General features: G+C 37.1%; 1 protein-coding gene across 9 annotated transcripts in view; it reads left to right on the top strand.

Moving 5' to 3' along the window:
• Nucleotides 1-353: 353 nt before the first annotated feature.
• TTC29 (tetratricopeptide repeat domain 29) overlaps nucleotides 354-17250 on the top strand; it is a 250874-nt gene continuing 233977 nt past the window's right edge. For 4 of the 9 annotated variants that reach the window (XM_054554563.1, XM_054554561.1, XM_054554559.1 and 1 more), the window contains exons 1-4: nucleotides 379-512; nucleotides 1161-1207; nucleotides 6261-6358; nucleotides 8516-8599. In XM_054554563.1, the coding sequence (XP_054410538.1) occupies nucleotides 6267-6358; nucleotides 8516-8599 (176 nt within the window). In that variant the 5' untranslated portion in view covers nucleotides 379-512; nucleotides 1161-1207; nucleotides 6261-6266. Of the gene's footprint in view, nucleotides 527-1160; nucleotides 1208-6260; nucleotides 6359-8515; nucleotides 8600-17250 lie in introns of all 9 variants that reach the window. The other 5 variants (XM_002815193.4, XM_054554564.2, XM_054554558.1 and 2 more) reach the window with 4 other exon arrangements.

Here is a 17250-nt window from a genome sequence, read left to right as displayed (position 1 = left end):
AGATGGATAAATTGGCTTCAGGTCACGGGGATCATGAATGCCTGGCTCAGCTTTTTCCCGTCAATCTTGTGGACGAAAGGGAAATGAAGAAAAAACATTGAGAATGCAAGGCCACGAAAGAAATGAAAGTGGCAAATTCGAGCCCCTTGGGTTATGTGAAAATGCCTAAAAGCGAGCTAACTTCTGAAAGCAGCCCTGCCTGAAAAGCCTCCGCTGTCTGGGGACCCCGCCCGGCCGTCGGTAAGCTCCACCCCTCTCCAGACTCCGCCCCCAAGCCCGAAGAGTCTGGGAGCTGCCCCAATGCCGAGGCCCGGTTTAGCCTAACTCCACCCCCGGCCGTCCTGCCTCGCCTTTCTGTTTCCCTGGAGACGCTCTTGGCGTCCCCTCTCTCCGCGCGGGCGGAGCCAGGCCTCGGAATCACTGAGAGAGGAGTGGGCAGCGCCAACGCCCAGCACCTGCCGCCAGTGGGGGACAGACTTCGGCGAAACGGAAAACTGGAGTTGTTTCCCTGGGTCAGTGCACCGAGGTTCGTGACGGCAGGGACGAGGTTGGGACAGGACTTCTTCAGCTCCTTGGAGAGGCGGGCTGTTTTTCAGGCAGCCCCTTCCCTGACCCCTACAGCCCTTCCTCCATCAGTCTTTCTCAAGCTTCCTGAGTCCAGGCCCTCGCCACTTACCTCAATAAACGAATTGAAAGAGAAGTAGGGAAAGGCGCCAGTTCCTCTTGCTCTCCAGTTCACCTGACCCTCTGAGGGGAGTGAAAAACTAGGCATAGGATAAGTCCTTTAGTCCTGTTGAGAACTAGGTGGGAACAGAAAGGGAACTGAGATGCTCTCCGTTTTTGGCAAAGATAACTGTATCTCGTAAATTTGAGAGAACAAACAAATGGTTATCCCTAATGTCACATTTGTATTTAAATACATCAATACATATATGTATTTCAGATGTTTTGGCATTTCACTGATTTAGTGATTAGTTTCTCTCATAGGATCTATACTTGGGGATTTTCTTGAAAAGTTCATCTAAACTTAGATGGTAGGAGGTATTTGTTGTAAGAGTGAATCTTATTCCATGACTTGGGGCGGGGAGAGGAGTTACACTACTGACTGATTTTAAACTTCTTTTCTTCTTTGCTATTATTCTTTGCTTCCTGCTTTTCAGGCTGAAGTCTATAAGCCTGGAGAGACCATCAGCAGTAATCTGCAAATGTAAGTCGAGTGAAATATGGTTTGCCTTCAAACTCATTTCCTGCTTGATTTTGTGATTTAGCCGTCAATGTCAGTTGGTAGGAAATGTGTTTTCTATTTGTTTTACCTAACAACCTATCTACCCACGAGAGAGTGCCAGAAGTGTCCAAAAATTATGATACCGGGAATAAACATTATTAGTGACTCTTTATAAATTTAATTATGTTTTTTTTTTTTACTTAGGGAGCATAATTAGTGATATTTCTTCTGTAGTTTTCGTTAAACTTTCATAGTAAAAGAGCTTGTGATAATATGAAAAGTTTTAATTCTTATGAATGATTTTTAGTGAAATCATACTTGTTTTGAAGTCGTGATGATGTATAATAAACTTGCTTACTGTGGTTTACTGGCTTTATTTCTCTAATCTCAGTTTTTACTCCAAAGTGACTGAACCCTGGAGACACTGGTCAGCCTCAGACATAGTCATTCTCCAAGTAGCCTCTGTTTACACAGTAGTAGGTCTCCCTCCTTTGTGTTTCCTGATAAAGACATCTCTGGGGATAGAGGGCAGGAGGGTTACTCTTTGAAGAATTTTACTTGGGGGCCAAAAATTTAAACTCACACCATGGGACACATTCAGCCTGACCTAGCACTCTCAAACCTTTCATCCTGTATTTCTCCATTCTCATTTGTCTTTGCATGTGGGGGCCAAACTTAGAGATTATAACTGTGATACAAGAGCCAACCAACAGATCAAAGAGCGCACCAAATCTCTTCTGAATACTAACAGTGGAATGGCTTCAGGCGGCCTTTTGATCTTTGTCTCAGCACCCCATGGTGCCACACTGTAGCACTGCCCACTTGCTGGCACTGGGGGAGGTGCCTCTGGGTCCTCCTAACAGGCTGATTCAGCCTGAGCTCCTGGGGCTAAGCTCATTTTGGTGGCAGCCAAAGAGGTATCTTTCATTCTTCTACTTTCTTACTTACTCACCTGAACCTGAGCAATTTCCCTTCATGCAGCCACACCCATCTTGTGTGTTTTCTCCTGAGATGTTGATCTAGGAGAACCCTAAGGAGGTGCCATAACTAATGGTGATATGCTCCATTTATGCTACAGGCCTGGGTCAGTCACCTCATAGCACTAGTCCCATTCTTCATTGTTGAGTCTAGATTGGAGCTCACATGGGAACTGAGAATGCTGTCTGACCAACACCGGGAAAATGATGCAACTCATATTAACAAATACCAAAAGGCTTTCTTTACAGGTATTTAATTTAATGTAAGTACTGCAAACCCTGCTTGAACTTATAAGGCATAAAAGATGGCAATTACTTAGATAAGAAAGTAATTTGTTACAGGACCCCTTTAAATATTTGGTGCATTCAAAATATTAACTGTGTCATAAAATTCAGATCACACATTATCTGTTGTGTAAAACAAAATACCTTATGTGGCCACGTATTGATTCTGAGAAACAAAATTCCCTTTCCCAATAGGCATAGGTAAGGTAGGATGTGGGGTTCAGAAACAAAGAGAAAGCCTGTTCAACTTCCACCCTGACTCTAAGCTTAAACTTTCCAACATAGATTGATTGAGGGATATTTTTTCCAACATGCTTTTTTTTTTCCACTTTATCATTCAGCTCTGATAACTTTTTTTCCACTTTATCATTCAGCTCTGACCACCCCCCATTCAGAGTTTGTGCCTTGAGGCTTGCCAGCAGGGCTTGCAGTACTTACATTAAACTAAATTTAAGAGTAAAGGTGCTCCTGCTGTTAATGTTCTCAGATCAGAGGAGAGCAAAATGAAGGAACTGGCAGCTGAAACTTTAATGGTAGGAAACGTTGACTTAGAATTTGGAAAAAAAAAAAAGCACAGTTGATCTGTATGACAAAGAAGACATATCCCTCTCCATGTATGTCATTTGCATCTGGTTTCTATTCCACACTTACATTTTCTAACAAAAATCATCGAACTCAAGTAAACATCAAAAAGGATAAATTTTATATAACATGCTGGTATGCCAACTTTGGTGGGGAGTTATATGCAACTGGATGAGCTATCTTGGCTGGATCAGCACCTCTAGGGGCTGCTCTCTTTTATCTGTCTACAAATAGCTGGATGTTCTTAGTATTCAAGGAAATTGCAAGCACTGTTCCTCATTTTGAAGCTCCTTGGTGAACTCTTCAAAGACCCCTGCAATTATGAAGAGATTACCCTGGCCCCAGTGCCCACTGCATAATGCTTTGGCAAGTAAAGTGGGGCTTTTAGAAAAGAGTCTAAAATTTATAGAGGATGGAATGCCCCAAATGAGGCAAACTTAGTTGTTTTCCTCTCTCCCTTTTGAAATTTACTAGGGCCACACTGGTGTGGGTTAAGAACTTAGATGATTCCGATGTTCACTATAACATTGGAAGACTCTGGGACTCTGTGGAAAAGTCTTCACAGCTCCTCTGAAGTAAGCTCTTGGGAGGCCTGTTTGGTGAGCTTTGGTGTCCCTTCAAACCTCACATGGGTCATAACTTCTTACCATATGCTTTGTATGATACTGCCATTTAGTAAGTTCTTGTTATTCCAGTAACTCAACTGTTTAATATAACATCTAATCAGAAAAATAGATTTTTTAAATTAAAAAAATTGTCATTACGTTATGAAGTTATGAAAGTTAATATAGTATGTTTCTAATGTTTAGTCTGTAGGAGAGGACTAACATTTGCTGTTTAGATTGTGCACTTTAAAGCTACAACTGCATAAAAATAAGTGGGCATTTTGTTTCATAGGTCATATCACACCTTGATAAACTGGTAGTACTAGGATTCTATTATATTTAAAATAAACCACTGATCTCCATTAGAATTCTCTTTAATTATGTAAAAAATTATTTTTAGGCCAGGGTAATAATCTTTTTCAGTAACACAAAGCTGTCTATTTCTACACTGAATTTCAGAAGATTTTCTCCCGTCTTAGTGCTTCTGCACCCCCACCTCCACCATGGCTTTGTAGCACTAGAGGAATATTGTGTCTCAGCTATCCACAGGTGGTTCTATTTCAGGTTTGACTACATCTCTCCTTCTCTACTTCTACCTAAGCCACCACTCTCTCTCCCCTGTATTTCACAGGAGGCTTTGGGCTGGCCTCTCTGCTGTCTACCCTTTCCCCCACTACAGTCTAACCTGAAAGAAAAACTCAGAGTGATCCCTTCAGGATGAAAGTCAGATCGTGTCAATTCTATGCTCTGTATCCTCCAGTGGATTCTTACCTCAATGAGAATAAAAGCCAGTTTTTACAGTAACCCTCAAGACATTACACTATTGGGACACCCAACAAAATTCTCTGTAACGTCTTTGGGCTTGTCTCCTTCTGCTTTTATTCATCCCTTTGCCATTGGTTAGCATTTGGGTAGTTTCTAGTTCTCTGCTTTGTTTTCCAGCAGAGAATCTTATCAACATCTGAGGTTCTATATATTTTTCTTATTTGTGTATTGTCTTTCTCCATATTTACCCCCATACTGCAAAGTCTGTGAAATCAGAGAGTTTTGTCTTTTTCTTCACTGCTGTATCTTTGGCACCTAGAACAGTACCTGGCACCAGATAGGAGCTCATTAAATATCTGCTGAATATATTCAAGGCCCAGATTTTATTGTGATTTTCCCTGGGTCACACAGGTAGTAATGCTGAAGATAAGCCATTTAAAACCTAAAACAAGCCTTTCAGTTGCTTGGTGAAGCTAAGAGTGCAGGTCAAACCTGGTGGACATAGAGGAGGTGGGATCAGGAGCCCCTGGCCTTTTGGATGCCTCTCTATTTAACAGAAGCATGGGTTCTTTTGCATCTGAGAGCCCTTGCACCATGTAACAATTTTTCTAAGTTCACAGACATCATGTCCACACTTCTTCCTCTTTGGAGTAAGATTTGGATAATTTGATTTTATAGACTTGCCTTCCTAATTGCTCACCACTGTGGCACACTGCATTTTCCAAAAAGGGCTGCAACAATATCTCCCATGCTATATTCTTTTCTTACAATGAAACTTTGACACTCTCCTATCAATAGGTGGTTCTGTATTCATTTGCCTTGAATCTGGGTGAACATGTTATTACAGTAGAAGTGGATGCTATGTGACTTCCAAGGGTAGACCCTAAAAGGGGGTAAATCTTCTGCCTGGCTTTTCTCTAAAATACTTGCCTTTGGAGCCTGGAGCTGCTACATAAGAAGTCTTAGGTTGCCATGATGTGAGGAAGCCCATGCCACATGAGGAGACCACATGTATGAGTTCTGGCAGATAGCCCCAGTTGAGTCCCAGCTAACAGTTAGCATCAACCACTAGAAAAGTGAGTGAAGACACTTCAAGGTGATTCCTGTCCCTTATCATTGGGTTACTACAGCTTCTGAGTTTTCTCAGCAGAGGCTCCCATCATCATGGAGGAGAAAAAATCCATGGCTATCATACCCTGTCCTTATTCCTGACCCATGTAAAGTGTGAGATAAAGTTGTTTTAAACAACTTTTAAAAAACAGTACATTTTGAAGTGATTCATTATATTGTTATGGCTGTGTGCTTTCTCAGGGCAGCTGTCTCCTTGTTGAGAATTGTTCTTATCATCTATCACATCTAAGGGAAAGCCTTTATTTGTGAGCGATAAGACTTTTAGAAAACAGCAAGTATGAGCAATTTTCAATTATTGATTGTAACAGGAAAGCAACACATAAACATTGGAAATCCATAGCTATCCTAAAAATCTTTATTCTTTAATTGCAATCATGTCCCCTACAAAACTCTTACCAAAGATGCCAACTGAACCATCAATGCATTTACCAAATTTTCTTCTTATCTACTTTGTGCTGAAGATACAGACAAATAATAAATTGGCCAAAAAGCAGACAATGGAAGAAAATAATGAGAGAAGCAACCTGCAGAATCCACTCACTGAGCATCATTCCTGAATAACACAGCTGTAGCACTACACATAGGCATTCTCAACTAAGGTGACAGACTGTAAATCTCTAATAATGTCTTAAAGGATCTTTTGAAAGATTTATTCTTTAAAATACAATTTCTACTTATTTCTTTTTGTAGTCCGAAATGACCACCCTGCCCCCACTGCCCATGACATGCCCGAAGCTTACAGCCTTAGCCAGACAGAAGCTGCCTTGCTCCTCCAGAAAAATTCCAAGGTACATGCCCCTGGTTTTTACTTATTTTCCTACAGAATGAATTCTCTGTAGTAAGAAATGTCAATAATGTATCTCAGAAAATAAAATCATTTCAAGAGAAGAGAAAAATACCTTGCTATATTGAAAATATTGAAATCTGCTGTTTCTAAAGGATTTATGAACCACATTCAAATACTGCAAATATATTTATTTATTTATTAATCTAGTGCTTATTTCATCATTTTATTTCCTATTGCAATTATATCATGGTTCCTGTAGAGTTTTGGAGATAAGTTTCCTGTTTTAAATGTGTATGGAGAACAGAAAGCAGAAGCTTTGGGAACAAAAGGTGTAAAGCTTTTTTCTTTTTAAGGCAGAGTCTTACTCTGTCACCTAGGCTGGAGGGCAGTGGTGTGATCTCAGCTTACTGCAATCTCTGCCTCTTGGGTTCAAGCAATTATCGTGCCTCAGCCTCCTGAGTAGCTGGGACCACAGGCTTGCAGCACTATGCCCAGCTAAGCTTTTGTATTTTTAGTAGAGACAGGTTTTGCCATGTTGGCCAGGCTGGTCTTGAACTCCTGGCCTCAAGTGGTTCACCTGCCTTGGCCTCCCCAAATGCTGGGTTTGTAGGGATGAGCCACCATGCCCAGACTGAAAGGTGTAATGCTTTTAATCTACAGGGTCCCAAGGGCTGACTTCTGTTTTGGAAGAAGGAGGGTAGAGCCTTACTTGTAGGGTAGATTGGCAGGCAAGAATCAGCTCCTGAAATGATGCTGGGGCCTGAAAATGCATCATCAAACTGCTGCTGCCCATGAATGGCTGCTGAGCTACTCAAATTGTCACTGAGGAAATGCAGGACAGAGAAATTGATACATTTTGTCATAATTATGAATATTAACTGATTGTGCTATTTTGAAATTGCCATTTGTAATTCTATTGACTTTTAGTAATATACATATTATTTACCAATATAAATAGTTTGCATAAGTAGGTTTATTTTCTTTATATGCCTACCTTTCCATTCCTGCAAGGCATAATGATCAAAGTATTAGGAGGCTTCTTTGTTCTCATGCCTCATTTTTAGTATTTCTAGGAAAGACCAAAGCCCCTGGAACAAAATAAATACATTCGGCTAAACTAACATAAAAATTATTTTAAAATAGTAAATCAAAATTTTCTTTTTCTATAGCAGAGAAATCTTTCAATGAATGCATAATTCATGTGTGTATACTATTATATATACATACATATTTTTTGTTTTACTTTTGAATAATGTAAAATATTTATGAAGTCTGAAAAAGCTTATTCTTTCTGTCTTTTTAAAGGATTTAATTTGTATTTTGTTTTCAAGGTGAGCAAAAGCATAGCCAAATCTCACATCCTTAGGATAGGATGAGTTTTAAAGAAATGTTTTCTTGTATTCATTTTACAAAGAAATGAATATTTTTTGTAATATTCATTACAAAAAGAAAAGAAAAATATTTTTATCACACCCACAAAAGGCAAGGTTTGTATCAACATTCTTTAATAGCTTCTGAATAAAACACTGATATTTGTTTCATTCCATATCATCATAGTTATGAGAGGTTGACAGCATGCTTATTTTTAAAGGTGCAAAAGGGTGTGAAGAATGAATGCACTACGAGTATAATACATTTTCAATAAGGGCTTCTTAAAATTATTTTGCACCTTGAACCTTTAATAATTTGAATTTTATGTGTGATTAAAAAAACTATTCAAAGAGCATTTCAGGACAAAATTGAGTAATGTTTGGAACAAATTCATGTTACACATTTGAATCAAACAGGTGTTCTTGGCTCAGGATTCTGTGCCAAACAATATATAACTTCAGCAGTTGGAAAGTTACACCACGAAAATATGTGAGCAAAAGAGAAGGTCTTGTAAGCTTTGAGGAGAAGACTCTTAAGTAGAAAGTGAATTATTTCAAGGTGTTTTATTTGTTTACACACTGGGTTTAATATTCTTCCTTATCATTTTCCATTCAGGAAAGATAAAATTTTGAAATGATCAACCAACGACCTAACTCTATAGCTATTCCATTTATTACATATGGTATTATACCCTGAATATTTCTATTCTCCTGGTGGTGTTTTATATGTTGGGTAGCTTTTCAACTTGATAAGGGGGTGCTTTATTATTTCTTTCTATTTCATTTAGGTCTCAATTGATCAAAGAAAAAGATGACATAGATCATTATCTAGAGGTGAATTTCAAAGGATTATCAAAAGAGGAAGTTGCTGCGTAAGTACAACCTTTAAAGGTACTTTAATATAAAGTTTGTTTCTTTTGTCTTGATTCTTTATTGAAATTTCAATTTTCCTGTGTAATATACTTTTTCATTGGAACATGGCATTTAAAAATTAAAGCTCATATTAAATAGTGATAAGTCATGTCTATTGATCTCACACATATCAAAGTCTTTAATTTTATGGCTCTCAAAATTCCCATATTTACCAAGATATACTATCACATTTGCAATATTTAGTTAAGTCTGTGCTATTAATTGCTTGTTAACCTTCGTTTTAAGGTGTGTTGTCTCCGTGGGAAAGAAAAAAGCTTTAAGAAAAAGATTTATATATCTTTTCTCCTGGTGATTAAAGAAAAAGAAACACCTTACTAGTGTACTAATATGTCTCCTTTTCGACCCAAGCACTCACAAAAAGAACCAATGGATCATAGTTTATTGGTTAATTTTTAAATAATTCTAAATTGTCTAGATTTATTTTTTAGATGAACGATACAAACTTTGACATTTTATCACCAGTTAGAATCTAATTTATGGGATGAATAAAAGCAGTACAAAAATCAATGTAGGTTAGTGAGAAATGAATAGAAACTTAGAATAATAGCTAAACAGGTTTAATATTTCTTACCTATACTTAGTGGCTCTGTTATCAGATCTTTTCATGTAAATATTGAAAAATGGAAATCTTGTAAATTTACACGTATCCTATGGAATTCATTAATTGTTTCAATTAAAATATTTTATGCAACAAATGTTTTTAAAAGATTCTCTCTATTAATTTGTCTAATGCTGTGGGATTCTACTGAAAGAGTGTTGCTAATGATATTTTGGTGTAGCTTTGATATATTCTAAAGTTCTAAGTCTCTTGGTGTTTTCCATTTTATCAGATATTATCTTTGTCAATTTGCATATAACATGGAAAAACACAGTCATTTATTTTGTCAATAACTACTTTATAGAATGACAAAATTTTACAGTAGCTGTAATCGCTCACTTCTGCAGAGCTCTATAGACTACCATGTATATGGTATGTGGGATTTTTGGTTAAATGCTATTCTGATGATTAATTCTTTAACTTTCCGTGATAACCTGTTAGATAAAATTTAAGGCCAATATTGTATGATAGTACAACTACTTCTTAAAAGAAAAATATATGTATGCCATATTTGGATTCGGATTTAAATATTATATCCAAATAGTTTTAATTGGCTTAAGAATTGGAATTAAATTAAAAACTAAACATTCTACACATAATTTCAACAAACCAGAAGTCCATGTACTAAAAGTCTACTGACATTTAAGTTTTCAGTGCAGGCTGAAGAAAAATTTTATCTAAGACAATGCAAAATAGACTATGGTGATGAGTATTCTCTTAATATTATTTTTCCACTAAAGATACTGCCAAATTGATTTCAAATTCATCATTACAGTATTGACAACAGTAACACTGGGTAATTCTCAGGCCTTACTACAATATTCTCCTTAAAGTTTCCTTCACTTCAGTGCTTTCTTAGACCAAAGCTCCTTCTGTAAGATAGTGGATGCAAATCATTAGTATGGAGATAGCTTGTACACAGGTCATTATTATGCTTTTGATTGATATACATTCTAGACCTTGCCCTAGACAGACTAATTGAATAGCATAAAAAGGAGAAAATTGATGAATGATTTCAGCATCTCCCAGCAATGCCCAGCAGGTGCCATGAAGAATTATGCATAGTCTGTTAGCCAGGGAATTACTGCATCAAACTCTTTATAGCCATTCAGCTCTAAAAAGATAAATTGATCAACAAACATTTATTAAGTACTCACTTTATATCTAATACTAGGTTTTTCACAGTGGGAGAGACAATGATATTTTACTGTAAAATACTTGGCCCCATCCTGGAGCCTTAACATCTATTTGAGACAATAAGACCTATGAGCAGGAGACAAATATGAAATGATCGAGTGCCGACTGTACTGTGAGCTGCAGCCTAGAGGTCAAGAAACAATCAGAGAAGACTAAGCCGATAGGATAGAACTTCTCAAGGAAAATAGATTTTGAGTTTGGCTCCCTGTCTGGTTGCATTATAAAATTATCTAACTGGTAAGTCATAGATCTTCAGTATATGAAAATGTAATGGGTAGAAATGGAAGAATCAAATCGGGCAAAAACAATGTCTAAGATATATCCTCAAATCCCTCTCTCTACTGCCTTATTCGTGTCTTTAAGATGGTGATCGATGTATTTGTGTATACTCATTAATACATTTGATGTACACTGGCTTTGATATCCCATATTACACATATGCTCTGTGTCTAGTTTCAAAATAACCTCTTATCATGTACCCCAAAATATGCCAACCTACCTATGTGTAAACTCACACGCTGTGACTTTCTTCCTAATGCGATGGGTGGAGAGTTCCTACTGTCATCTAAGCATGGTCCCTCTGCTTGTGCTCTGCATCTTATCCCCTTACCTGCTCCCAAGACTTCCTCCTGCAGTTAAATTTGTTTTTCTCCTACACCATCAATTTCTCCTTTTTCATTGGATCGATCTCACTGGTATTCATTTCTACTCAAACATTTTTCTTGACATCTTATCTCCTTCCAGGTTCTACCCCATTTTGCTCTACCCAAGACAGCAAGCAAAGTGCTGTCTTAATATTTTCACGTTTCAGTTTTGCCTCAGTTGACTCTAAATAGGTTTCCAGCCCCCATACTTACTGAAATGTCTCTTTAGGGTCACCCATGACCCCTATTTTTATCACATCTAATACTTATGTTTTTGTTGCCAGCTTCCTTGATGTTTTCACAGCATTTGACCGAGTTGAATGCTCTCATCTTCTTGAACATTGTGTGCTTGTGACTTTTGGGATGCCATATTCTATGGTTTTCCTCCACACTGGAGCACTTCAGTCTTCTTTGCAGGCTGGCTTTCTCTTTCCAAACTCTCAGTGGTGAGGTGCCCAAAGGCTGGGTCCTAGGTGCACTTCAGCCACACTCTCAACCTGGACCCAGTCTTATAGCTTTAAACATTAGCAATAACCCAATGTCTACTCAATTTATAAATCCAGCACTGACCTCTCCATCAAGCTGAAAGTTTTTAGATCCAACTGCCTCCTTGATGTGTCTACTTGGATATATCACAGACATCCCAAGGTTAATATAACCCAAAACTGGGCTCTTGCTTCACCCCTACTCCTCTCCTATCCCCAATATTTGTCCCACAGCCTTTCCTCAATTCAGCAAATAACATCAAGGCAGCCTGGAGTCTTACCTTGCTTACTGCTACCCGCCTCTAATCCATCAGTATGCCCGATCAGCTACAACTCCAAAATATGTCCTGTGTTCATCTCCTGGTCTTCATTGCAGAGCTGCCATCATGCCAGCTAAGATCGCTTAAATGGTCATATAACTGCTCTTCCCACACCCACTCTCACTCCATCACACTCCTTCTGCTAGAGTGGTCTTTTGAAAACATTAGATCATGACATTCCCCTGCTTAAAGTCTGCCAATAGCTTCCCATTCTTCACCTGCCCTGAAGCTGTGCATGGTCTGGACTTTACTGACCTCTCTGACCTTCTCTCTCTTTCTCCCCATCACTCTCTACTCCCGATGTGGCCTTATTGCTGACACTTCTTCTTATGCAGGTGTCAACTTGAATGTGACCTCCGCAGTGAACCATTTCTTGACCTCATAATACAATGTAAATGAGTAAGCAAGCAGGATAAGCTAACATGTAGTTGTCACTGGAATGGCCAAACCCAAGTGATGGGGGTTTATTTTACTTGGGAATGGTAGAATCATTCAAAGGCAAAAGGCTTCTGGGTTTTGTATCATCTACCTTCACAGAAGAAATTTCAGTATGCTTCGTTACTTTCTAAGTGACTAGATTATTGTTGTGCCTTATAGGTGCATTTAAAAAAATCAAATCCATTGTATTCACATTCCATATTTGATAACGATGATTTGACTTTAAACTTCAAAGTCAAATTTGACTTAGCAGTGAACTTCAAACGGTTCACTGCTACTATCTAACTGATCTTTAACAAGTACAGACAGTCATGTCAGAAGAGTTTCTGTACTTCTGTACTTCGGATTTTTAATTCTGTATAATATTATCAAAATGCATTATTGTTTTCAAAAAGAACTTAAAATATCACTTATTATCATATCATAATTACTTTGAGTAGCTAAGTAATAAAAGAGTCATTTATAGATTCAAATAAACATTTCTAGAGGACACTTTACAGCTTTAGCTATGTATCTGAGGAAACAAAATCATCTGGGGACAGAGTATGTTAATCTGCTCAATATTATTTTCTGCTTCAGATATCAAGTTCTATTATGCAGAAGAATATTTTTGGTTCAAAACTGTGTGCATCTCTAAGATATTACTTTCTTTCCGAACATCTTATTTTTAGCATCATCAGTGGGTGTTTATTGAGCATCACTTTGTCGCAAGCTCAGTGGCAGTTAGGACTGTTCGTTACTATATTCAGTGAGTTTGGGCTGTAAAGAAACAAAGAACAATTTACTTTCATATCTTTTTTTTTTTTTTGAGACGAAGTCTCGGTCTGTCACCCAGACTCGAGTGCAGTGGCGTGATCTCGGCTCACTGCAAGCTCCGCTTCCCGGGTTCACGCCATTCTCCTGCCTCAGCCTCCCGAGTAGCTGGGACTACAGGCGTCCGCCGCCACGCCCGCCTAATTGTTTTTGTATTTTTAGTAGAGACAGGGTTTCACCATGTTGGCTAGGATGGTCTCCGTCTCCTGACCTCGTGATCCACCCGCCTCAGCCTCCCAAAGTGCTGGGACTACAGGCGTTAACCACCGCGCCCGGCCTACTTTCATATCTTTTAAAGCCTTTTTCTCCTGCCTCATTTTGAATTGTATTATACTTACTCAAAGTAAATAAGTGTTTTGCCAGTCCACATTTTGTTTTTTGTAGATTAGATTTTTATCTTGAATCTCAAAATTTTTGTCCAAAGATGCTTTTATGAACTACAAATATACTTTTTATATGCAAATCTAGCTTCTGTATTTGCACAATGCCCTGGCACTCAAACATATGGAGCAAGATGAAGCCATTTATTTAAGATACAATATTTCATAATTCTTTATTGGAAGTTAGATCCTTTCAAGTGTACTCTTCCTCTGCTTCATTCATTTTTGTTTACTTTTGAAAATGTTTGTGAAATCATTTTGGTTTCTCTTAAAAAATTTGCTCTTTGGTAAAGTAATAAATTCTCTATCGAGGTTTGCAAATTAACTTCCTGAAGAAGCCAGTTGCCAAGCAGATGTTTACATGACTAATCTCCAGATGAGACAGAGATAGGTGGGCAGGAGAAGGAAGAACCCCTGTTTTCTGCTAGGAAAAGAAGATTTTGGTGTTCTAAAATGAAGAGAAAATTTCTTCCTTTCTCATGAATATTTTTTTAAAATAAGCGATTACAGAGAATGCAGATGGGAAGAGAGAAGGAGTTGCCACTTCTTTTTGAAAAAATTCTGGCATTGTCTTCTAGATCAGGTCTCTAGGATGTGAAACTAGGAATGAAAAGATCGCTTTGCCATGATTTAAAAGAAAAGGAAGAAGGAAAAGAAAGAGAAGGAAGGGAAGAAGAAAAAGCAGAAAGAAGAAAGGGGAAAAGACTGACATCAATAAAGTTTAAAATTGGGGAATTTAAAAAATGTAGTTGGAAGGAGCTTTTTTAAAAACAAAACAAGACAGAATAAAACAACAATGTTCACTAGGTACAAAAAAAATGGTCTCAAATTTTCACCAAAACCAAATATAGAGATAAAAGAAAATATTTCAAATGTCAACAGAACATAGAAATGCCAATTTCTTAGGCATTTATATCTTTGTGTCCTTTAGCAGTTTGCTTTAAAATACTATTTTCACATATGGTGTTTAAGCTTACCAGCTCTAATAGACATTAAAGAAAGATATCTCTAAGAGGAAAGCATGGAAATCATGACTAGCAGCTCTGGCTATTATAGGAGCTGATTCTTTCTGTGGTTGAAAACTTGGCTTTGTTATGTAATACCTGTATTGTCTTAAGGAGGTTACCTGCTTTCTCCCATCTTTGCTTTCCACAACTATTTGGAGAGCATAATAACAAGAAATTCTTACAAGAATTAAATGAGATTCTCTATATGAAACACGTGTAGATGACACTCAATTCAGCTATTATTAATTATCATTGCTCATTTTTCTTTGGCTTTTAAGAATTTATTAATAGTATAAATAACCTAAATATTTTGCATTCACTTAATGTGTTGATTTATGTAGTGATATTAATTTATCATTTCTCTTTAAATATGTATAGTTATATCTTTTGCTTTGTACTAAGTATTATTTTCATCATGTTCTAAAGGCAGAGTTTTAAATAACATATATTTCAAACTTATAATACTAATCAATGAGGGGACTTTTTTTTTTTTTGTAGAGACAGGGTCTCACTATGTTGCCCAGATTGAACTTGAACTCCTGGCTTCATGCAGTCCTCTCACCTCAGCTTCCCAAAGTGCTGGCATTACAGCTGTGAGCCATCATGCCCAGCCAGTTTTTTAAGAAAATTTCAAGTTGTAATAAAAACTTTTCAGAAATGTACAGATAAACTCGCAGTTTTAGAAATACACAGAATATAGCTGAAGGATGTGGTTCTTCCTACAATAGCCCATAAACCACAGTGCAAAATGCACTTCTCTATTTAAAAACCATTTGGGAAATTCCTTTTTCAGTGTCATAGAACAAAGTGATAAATAAAAAAAGATAAAAGGAGACAAGCACACAGGTACCACAGAGGATGAATCAGCCAGAACTGTCAGTCAGTGGGATAAACAATGATCCAGCCACATCACTCTCAATGTATGGGGCAAGATGGTTTTATTATGTTGAGTTTTGTCTTTGATAGTGTCTTCTTTCTGTATTAAGAAAACAGGGAAGATTAAAAACTATTTAGACCCTTTTCAAGTCTCCATTATGGCTAAAAAACAATCCTTAAAATTACTGAGGTTACTGCAGCTATGGAAAAATCATCTTGCTGGCCTATACCCGTATCCTGTTCTGTTTTCTATGCTGGAAATTGGAGATGTTGTAATAACCAGCATCACCATCTCACTGTTTAAAGCAAAACCAGGTTATGGATTCACAAGAACTTTTTTGCTTCGCCAGGGTTTCCACAGATACTACCAGACCAGGGACTTTTCTGGGAAGCATAATCAGGTGATGCCCACCTTCAGATTAGAAGGGAACAGCATTATCATTCTCTTTTATTTTTATGTTTTAATTCTCTTTTAAAATAAAAGCATTTAAATGTCTAGTTATAAGAAATAAAAAAGAGAATATAAGTTTGTAGGAGATACTTTTCCTTGATAGTTTTTATTATTTGGAAGCTTTTAAAACTTCATGTTTGTATTTCAGTGATTCTCTGAGACCATTTAAAATATGATCACCCTTTCTTTGATCTAGGAAGGCAACTTATCAAGATGTATATGTGTGTGTATATATATATATATATATATATATGCACACACACATACAAATATATGTAGTGTGTCTTTATAAATATATATATATATAGTATGTGTGCATGTTTGTGTGTATATATGTGTGTGTGTATTAGCATCTTCAAGCTCTGTGCTTTAACTGTTAATCCCAATTTTCTACATACCACTATATAAAAATCTTTCAATATATTTTAAGTGCTTCTCTTTAAGCCAAAGTGTAAGCATGTTAAGTCATATTAAATACAGGCATACCTTATTCTATTGCACTTTGCTGTATTGCACATCACAGATACTGTATAGCTAGAAAACCCAGATAGAGGAGCTTCTTCCTCTTCTTCCCCACAATCCACACAGTGCAGGCAAAACTTGACAGTTCCTTCATAAGAAGAATATCAGGAACACATCACTAATTCAGATGTCAGATTTACATTAACCAACATCGGTATATGCATGCAAACCTTGACACAACAAAGAAAAGCTCCAGAAAAATAGCCTACATATTTTACTGTCAGGAGGGCTGTGGAGGCATCCTTAGGCCAAGTCTGTCGACTTAGACATGTATATAAAATTAGGTTTTCTTATTTAACTAGCTTGCCTATATTGCTTTTCATGGAAGCATCCTGTTTTTCCTACTTTAGCTAAATTAAATTTGTAAGGAAGAAGCTAAAATACTGAAATACTAGCTGACATGGGGAAGATAAAATAATTGGCCACTGTGAAAAGGACAGACTGTCTGGGGACAAGGGCAAGGCATGACTGGGCGCTGCAGCCACTCTTTTCAGTGTATTTACATTGTGTTGAAATTAAATAACAGAATTCATAACAAAGCATTATTTTGTTGACCTTACTCTGTTTCATATGGCAGGGAAATGAATAATATGTTTTAGAAAAGTTTTAATTATATGTTTTGCTTTATTAGTTTTTGTTTTAGTCTAGGTTTATATATTGAGAGATTTGTGTTGTTGGAAAATTTACCAATGTTGATTGCCTCTGTCATTAAATTAATACAAATTTTTTATTAATTTACTTATTAATTAATTACTATAGTATCTTCCAAAACTCTTAGATGAGCAATAAGAATCTTTCCAAATCTCTTTTGTGCTTTTTGGATTTTTTAAAAATTCGCTTCACATTGTTCCTAAGGGAT

This window comes from Pongo abelii, chromosome 3 (genome assembly GCF_028885655.2).
Source record: "Pongo abelii isolate AG06213 chromosome 3, NHGRI_mPonAbe1-v2.0_pri, whole genome shotgun sequence".
NCBI classification, from domain to species: Eukaryota; Metazoa; Chordata; class Mammalia; order Primates; family Hominidae; genus Pongo; species Pongo abelii.
Note: the sequence above shows the minus strand (reverse complement) of the source record. Positions and strands in the feature narration are given on the sequence as shown.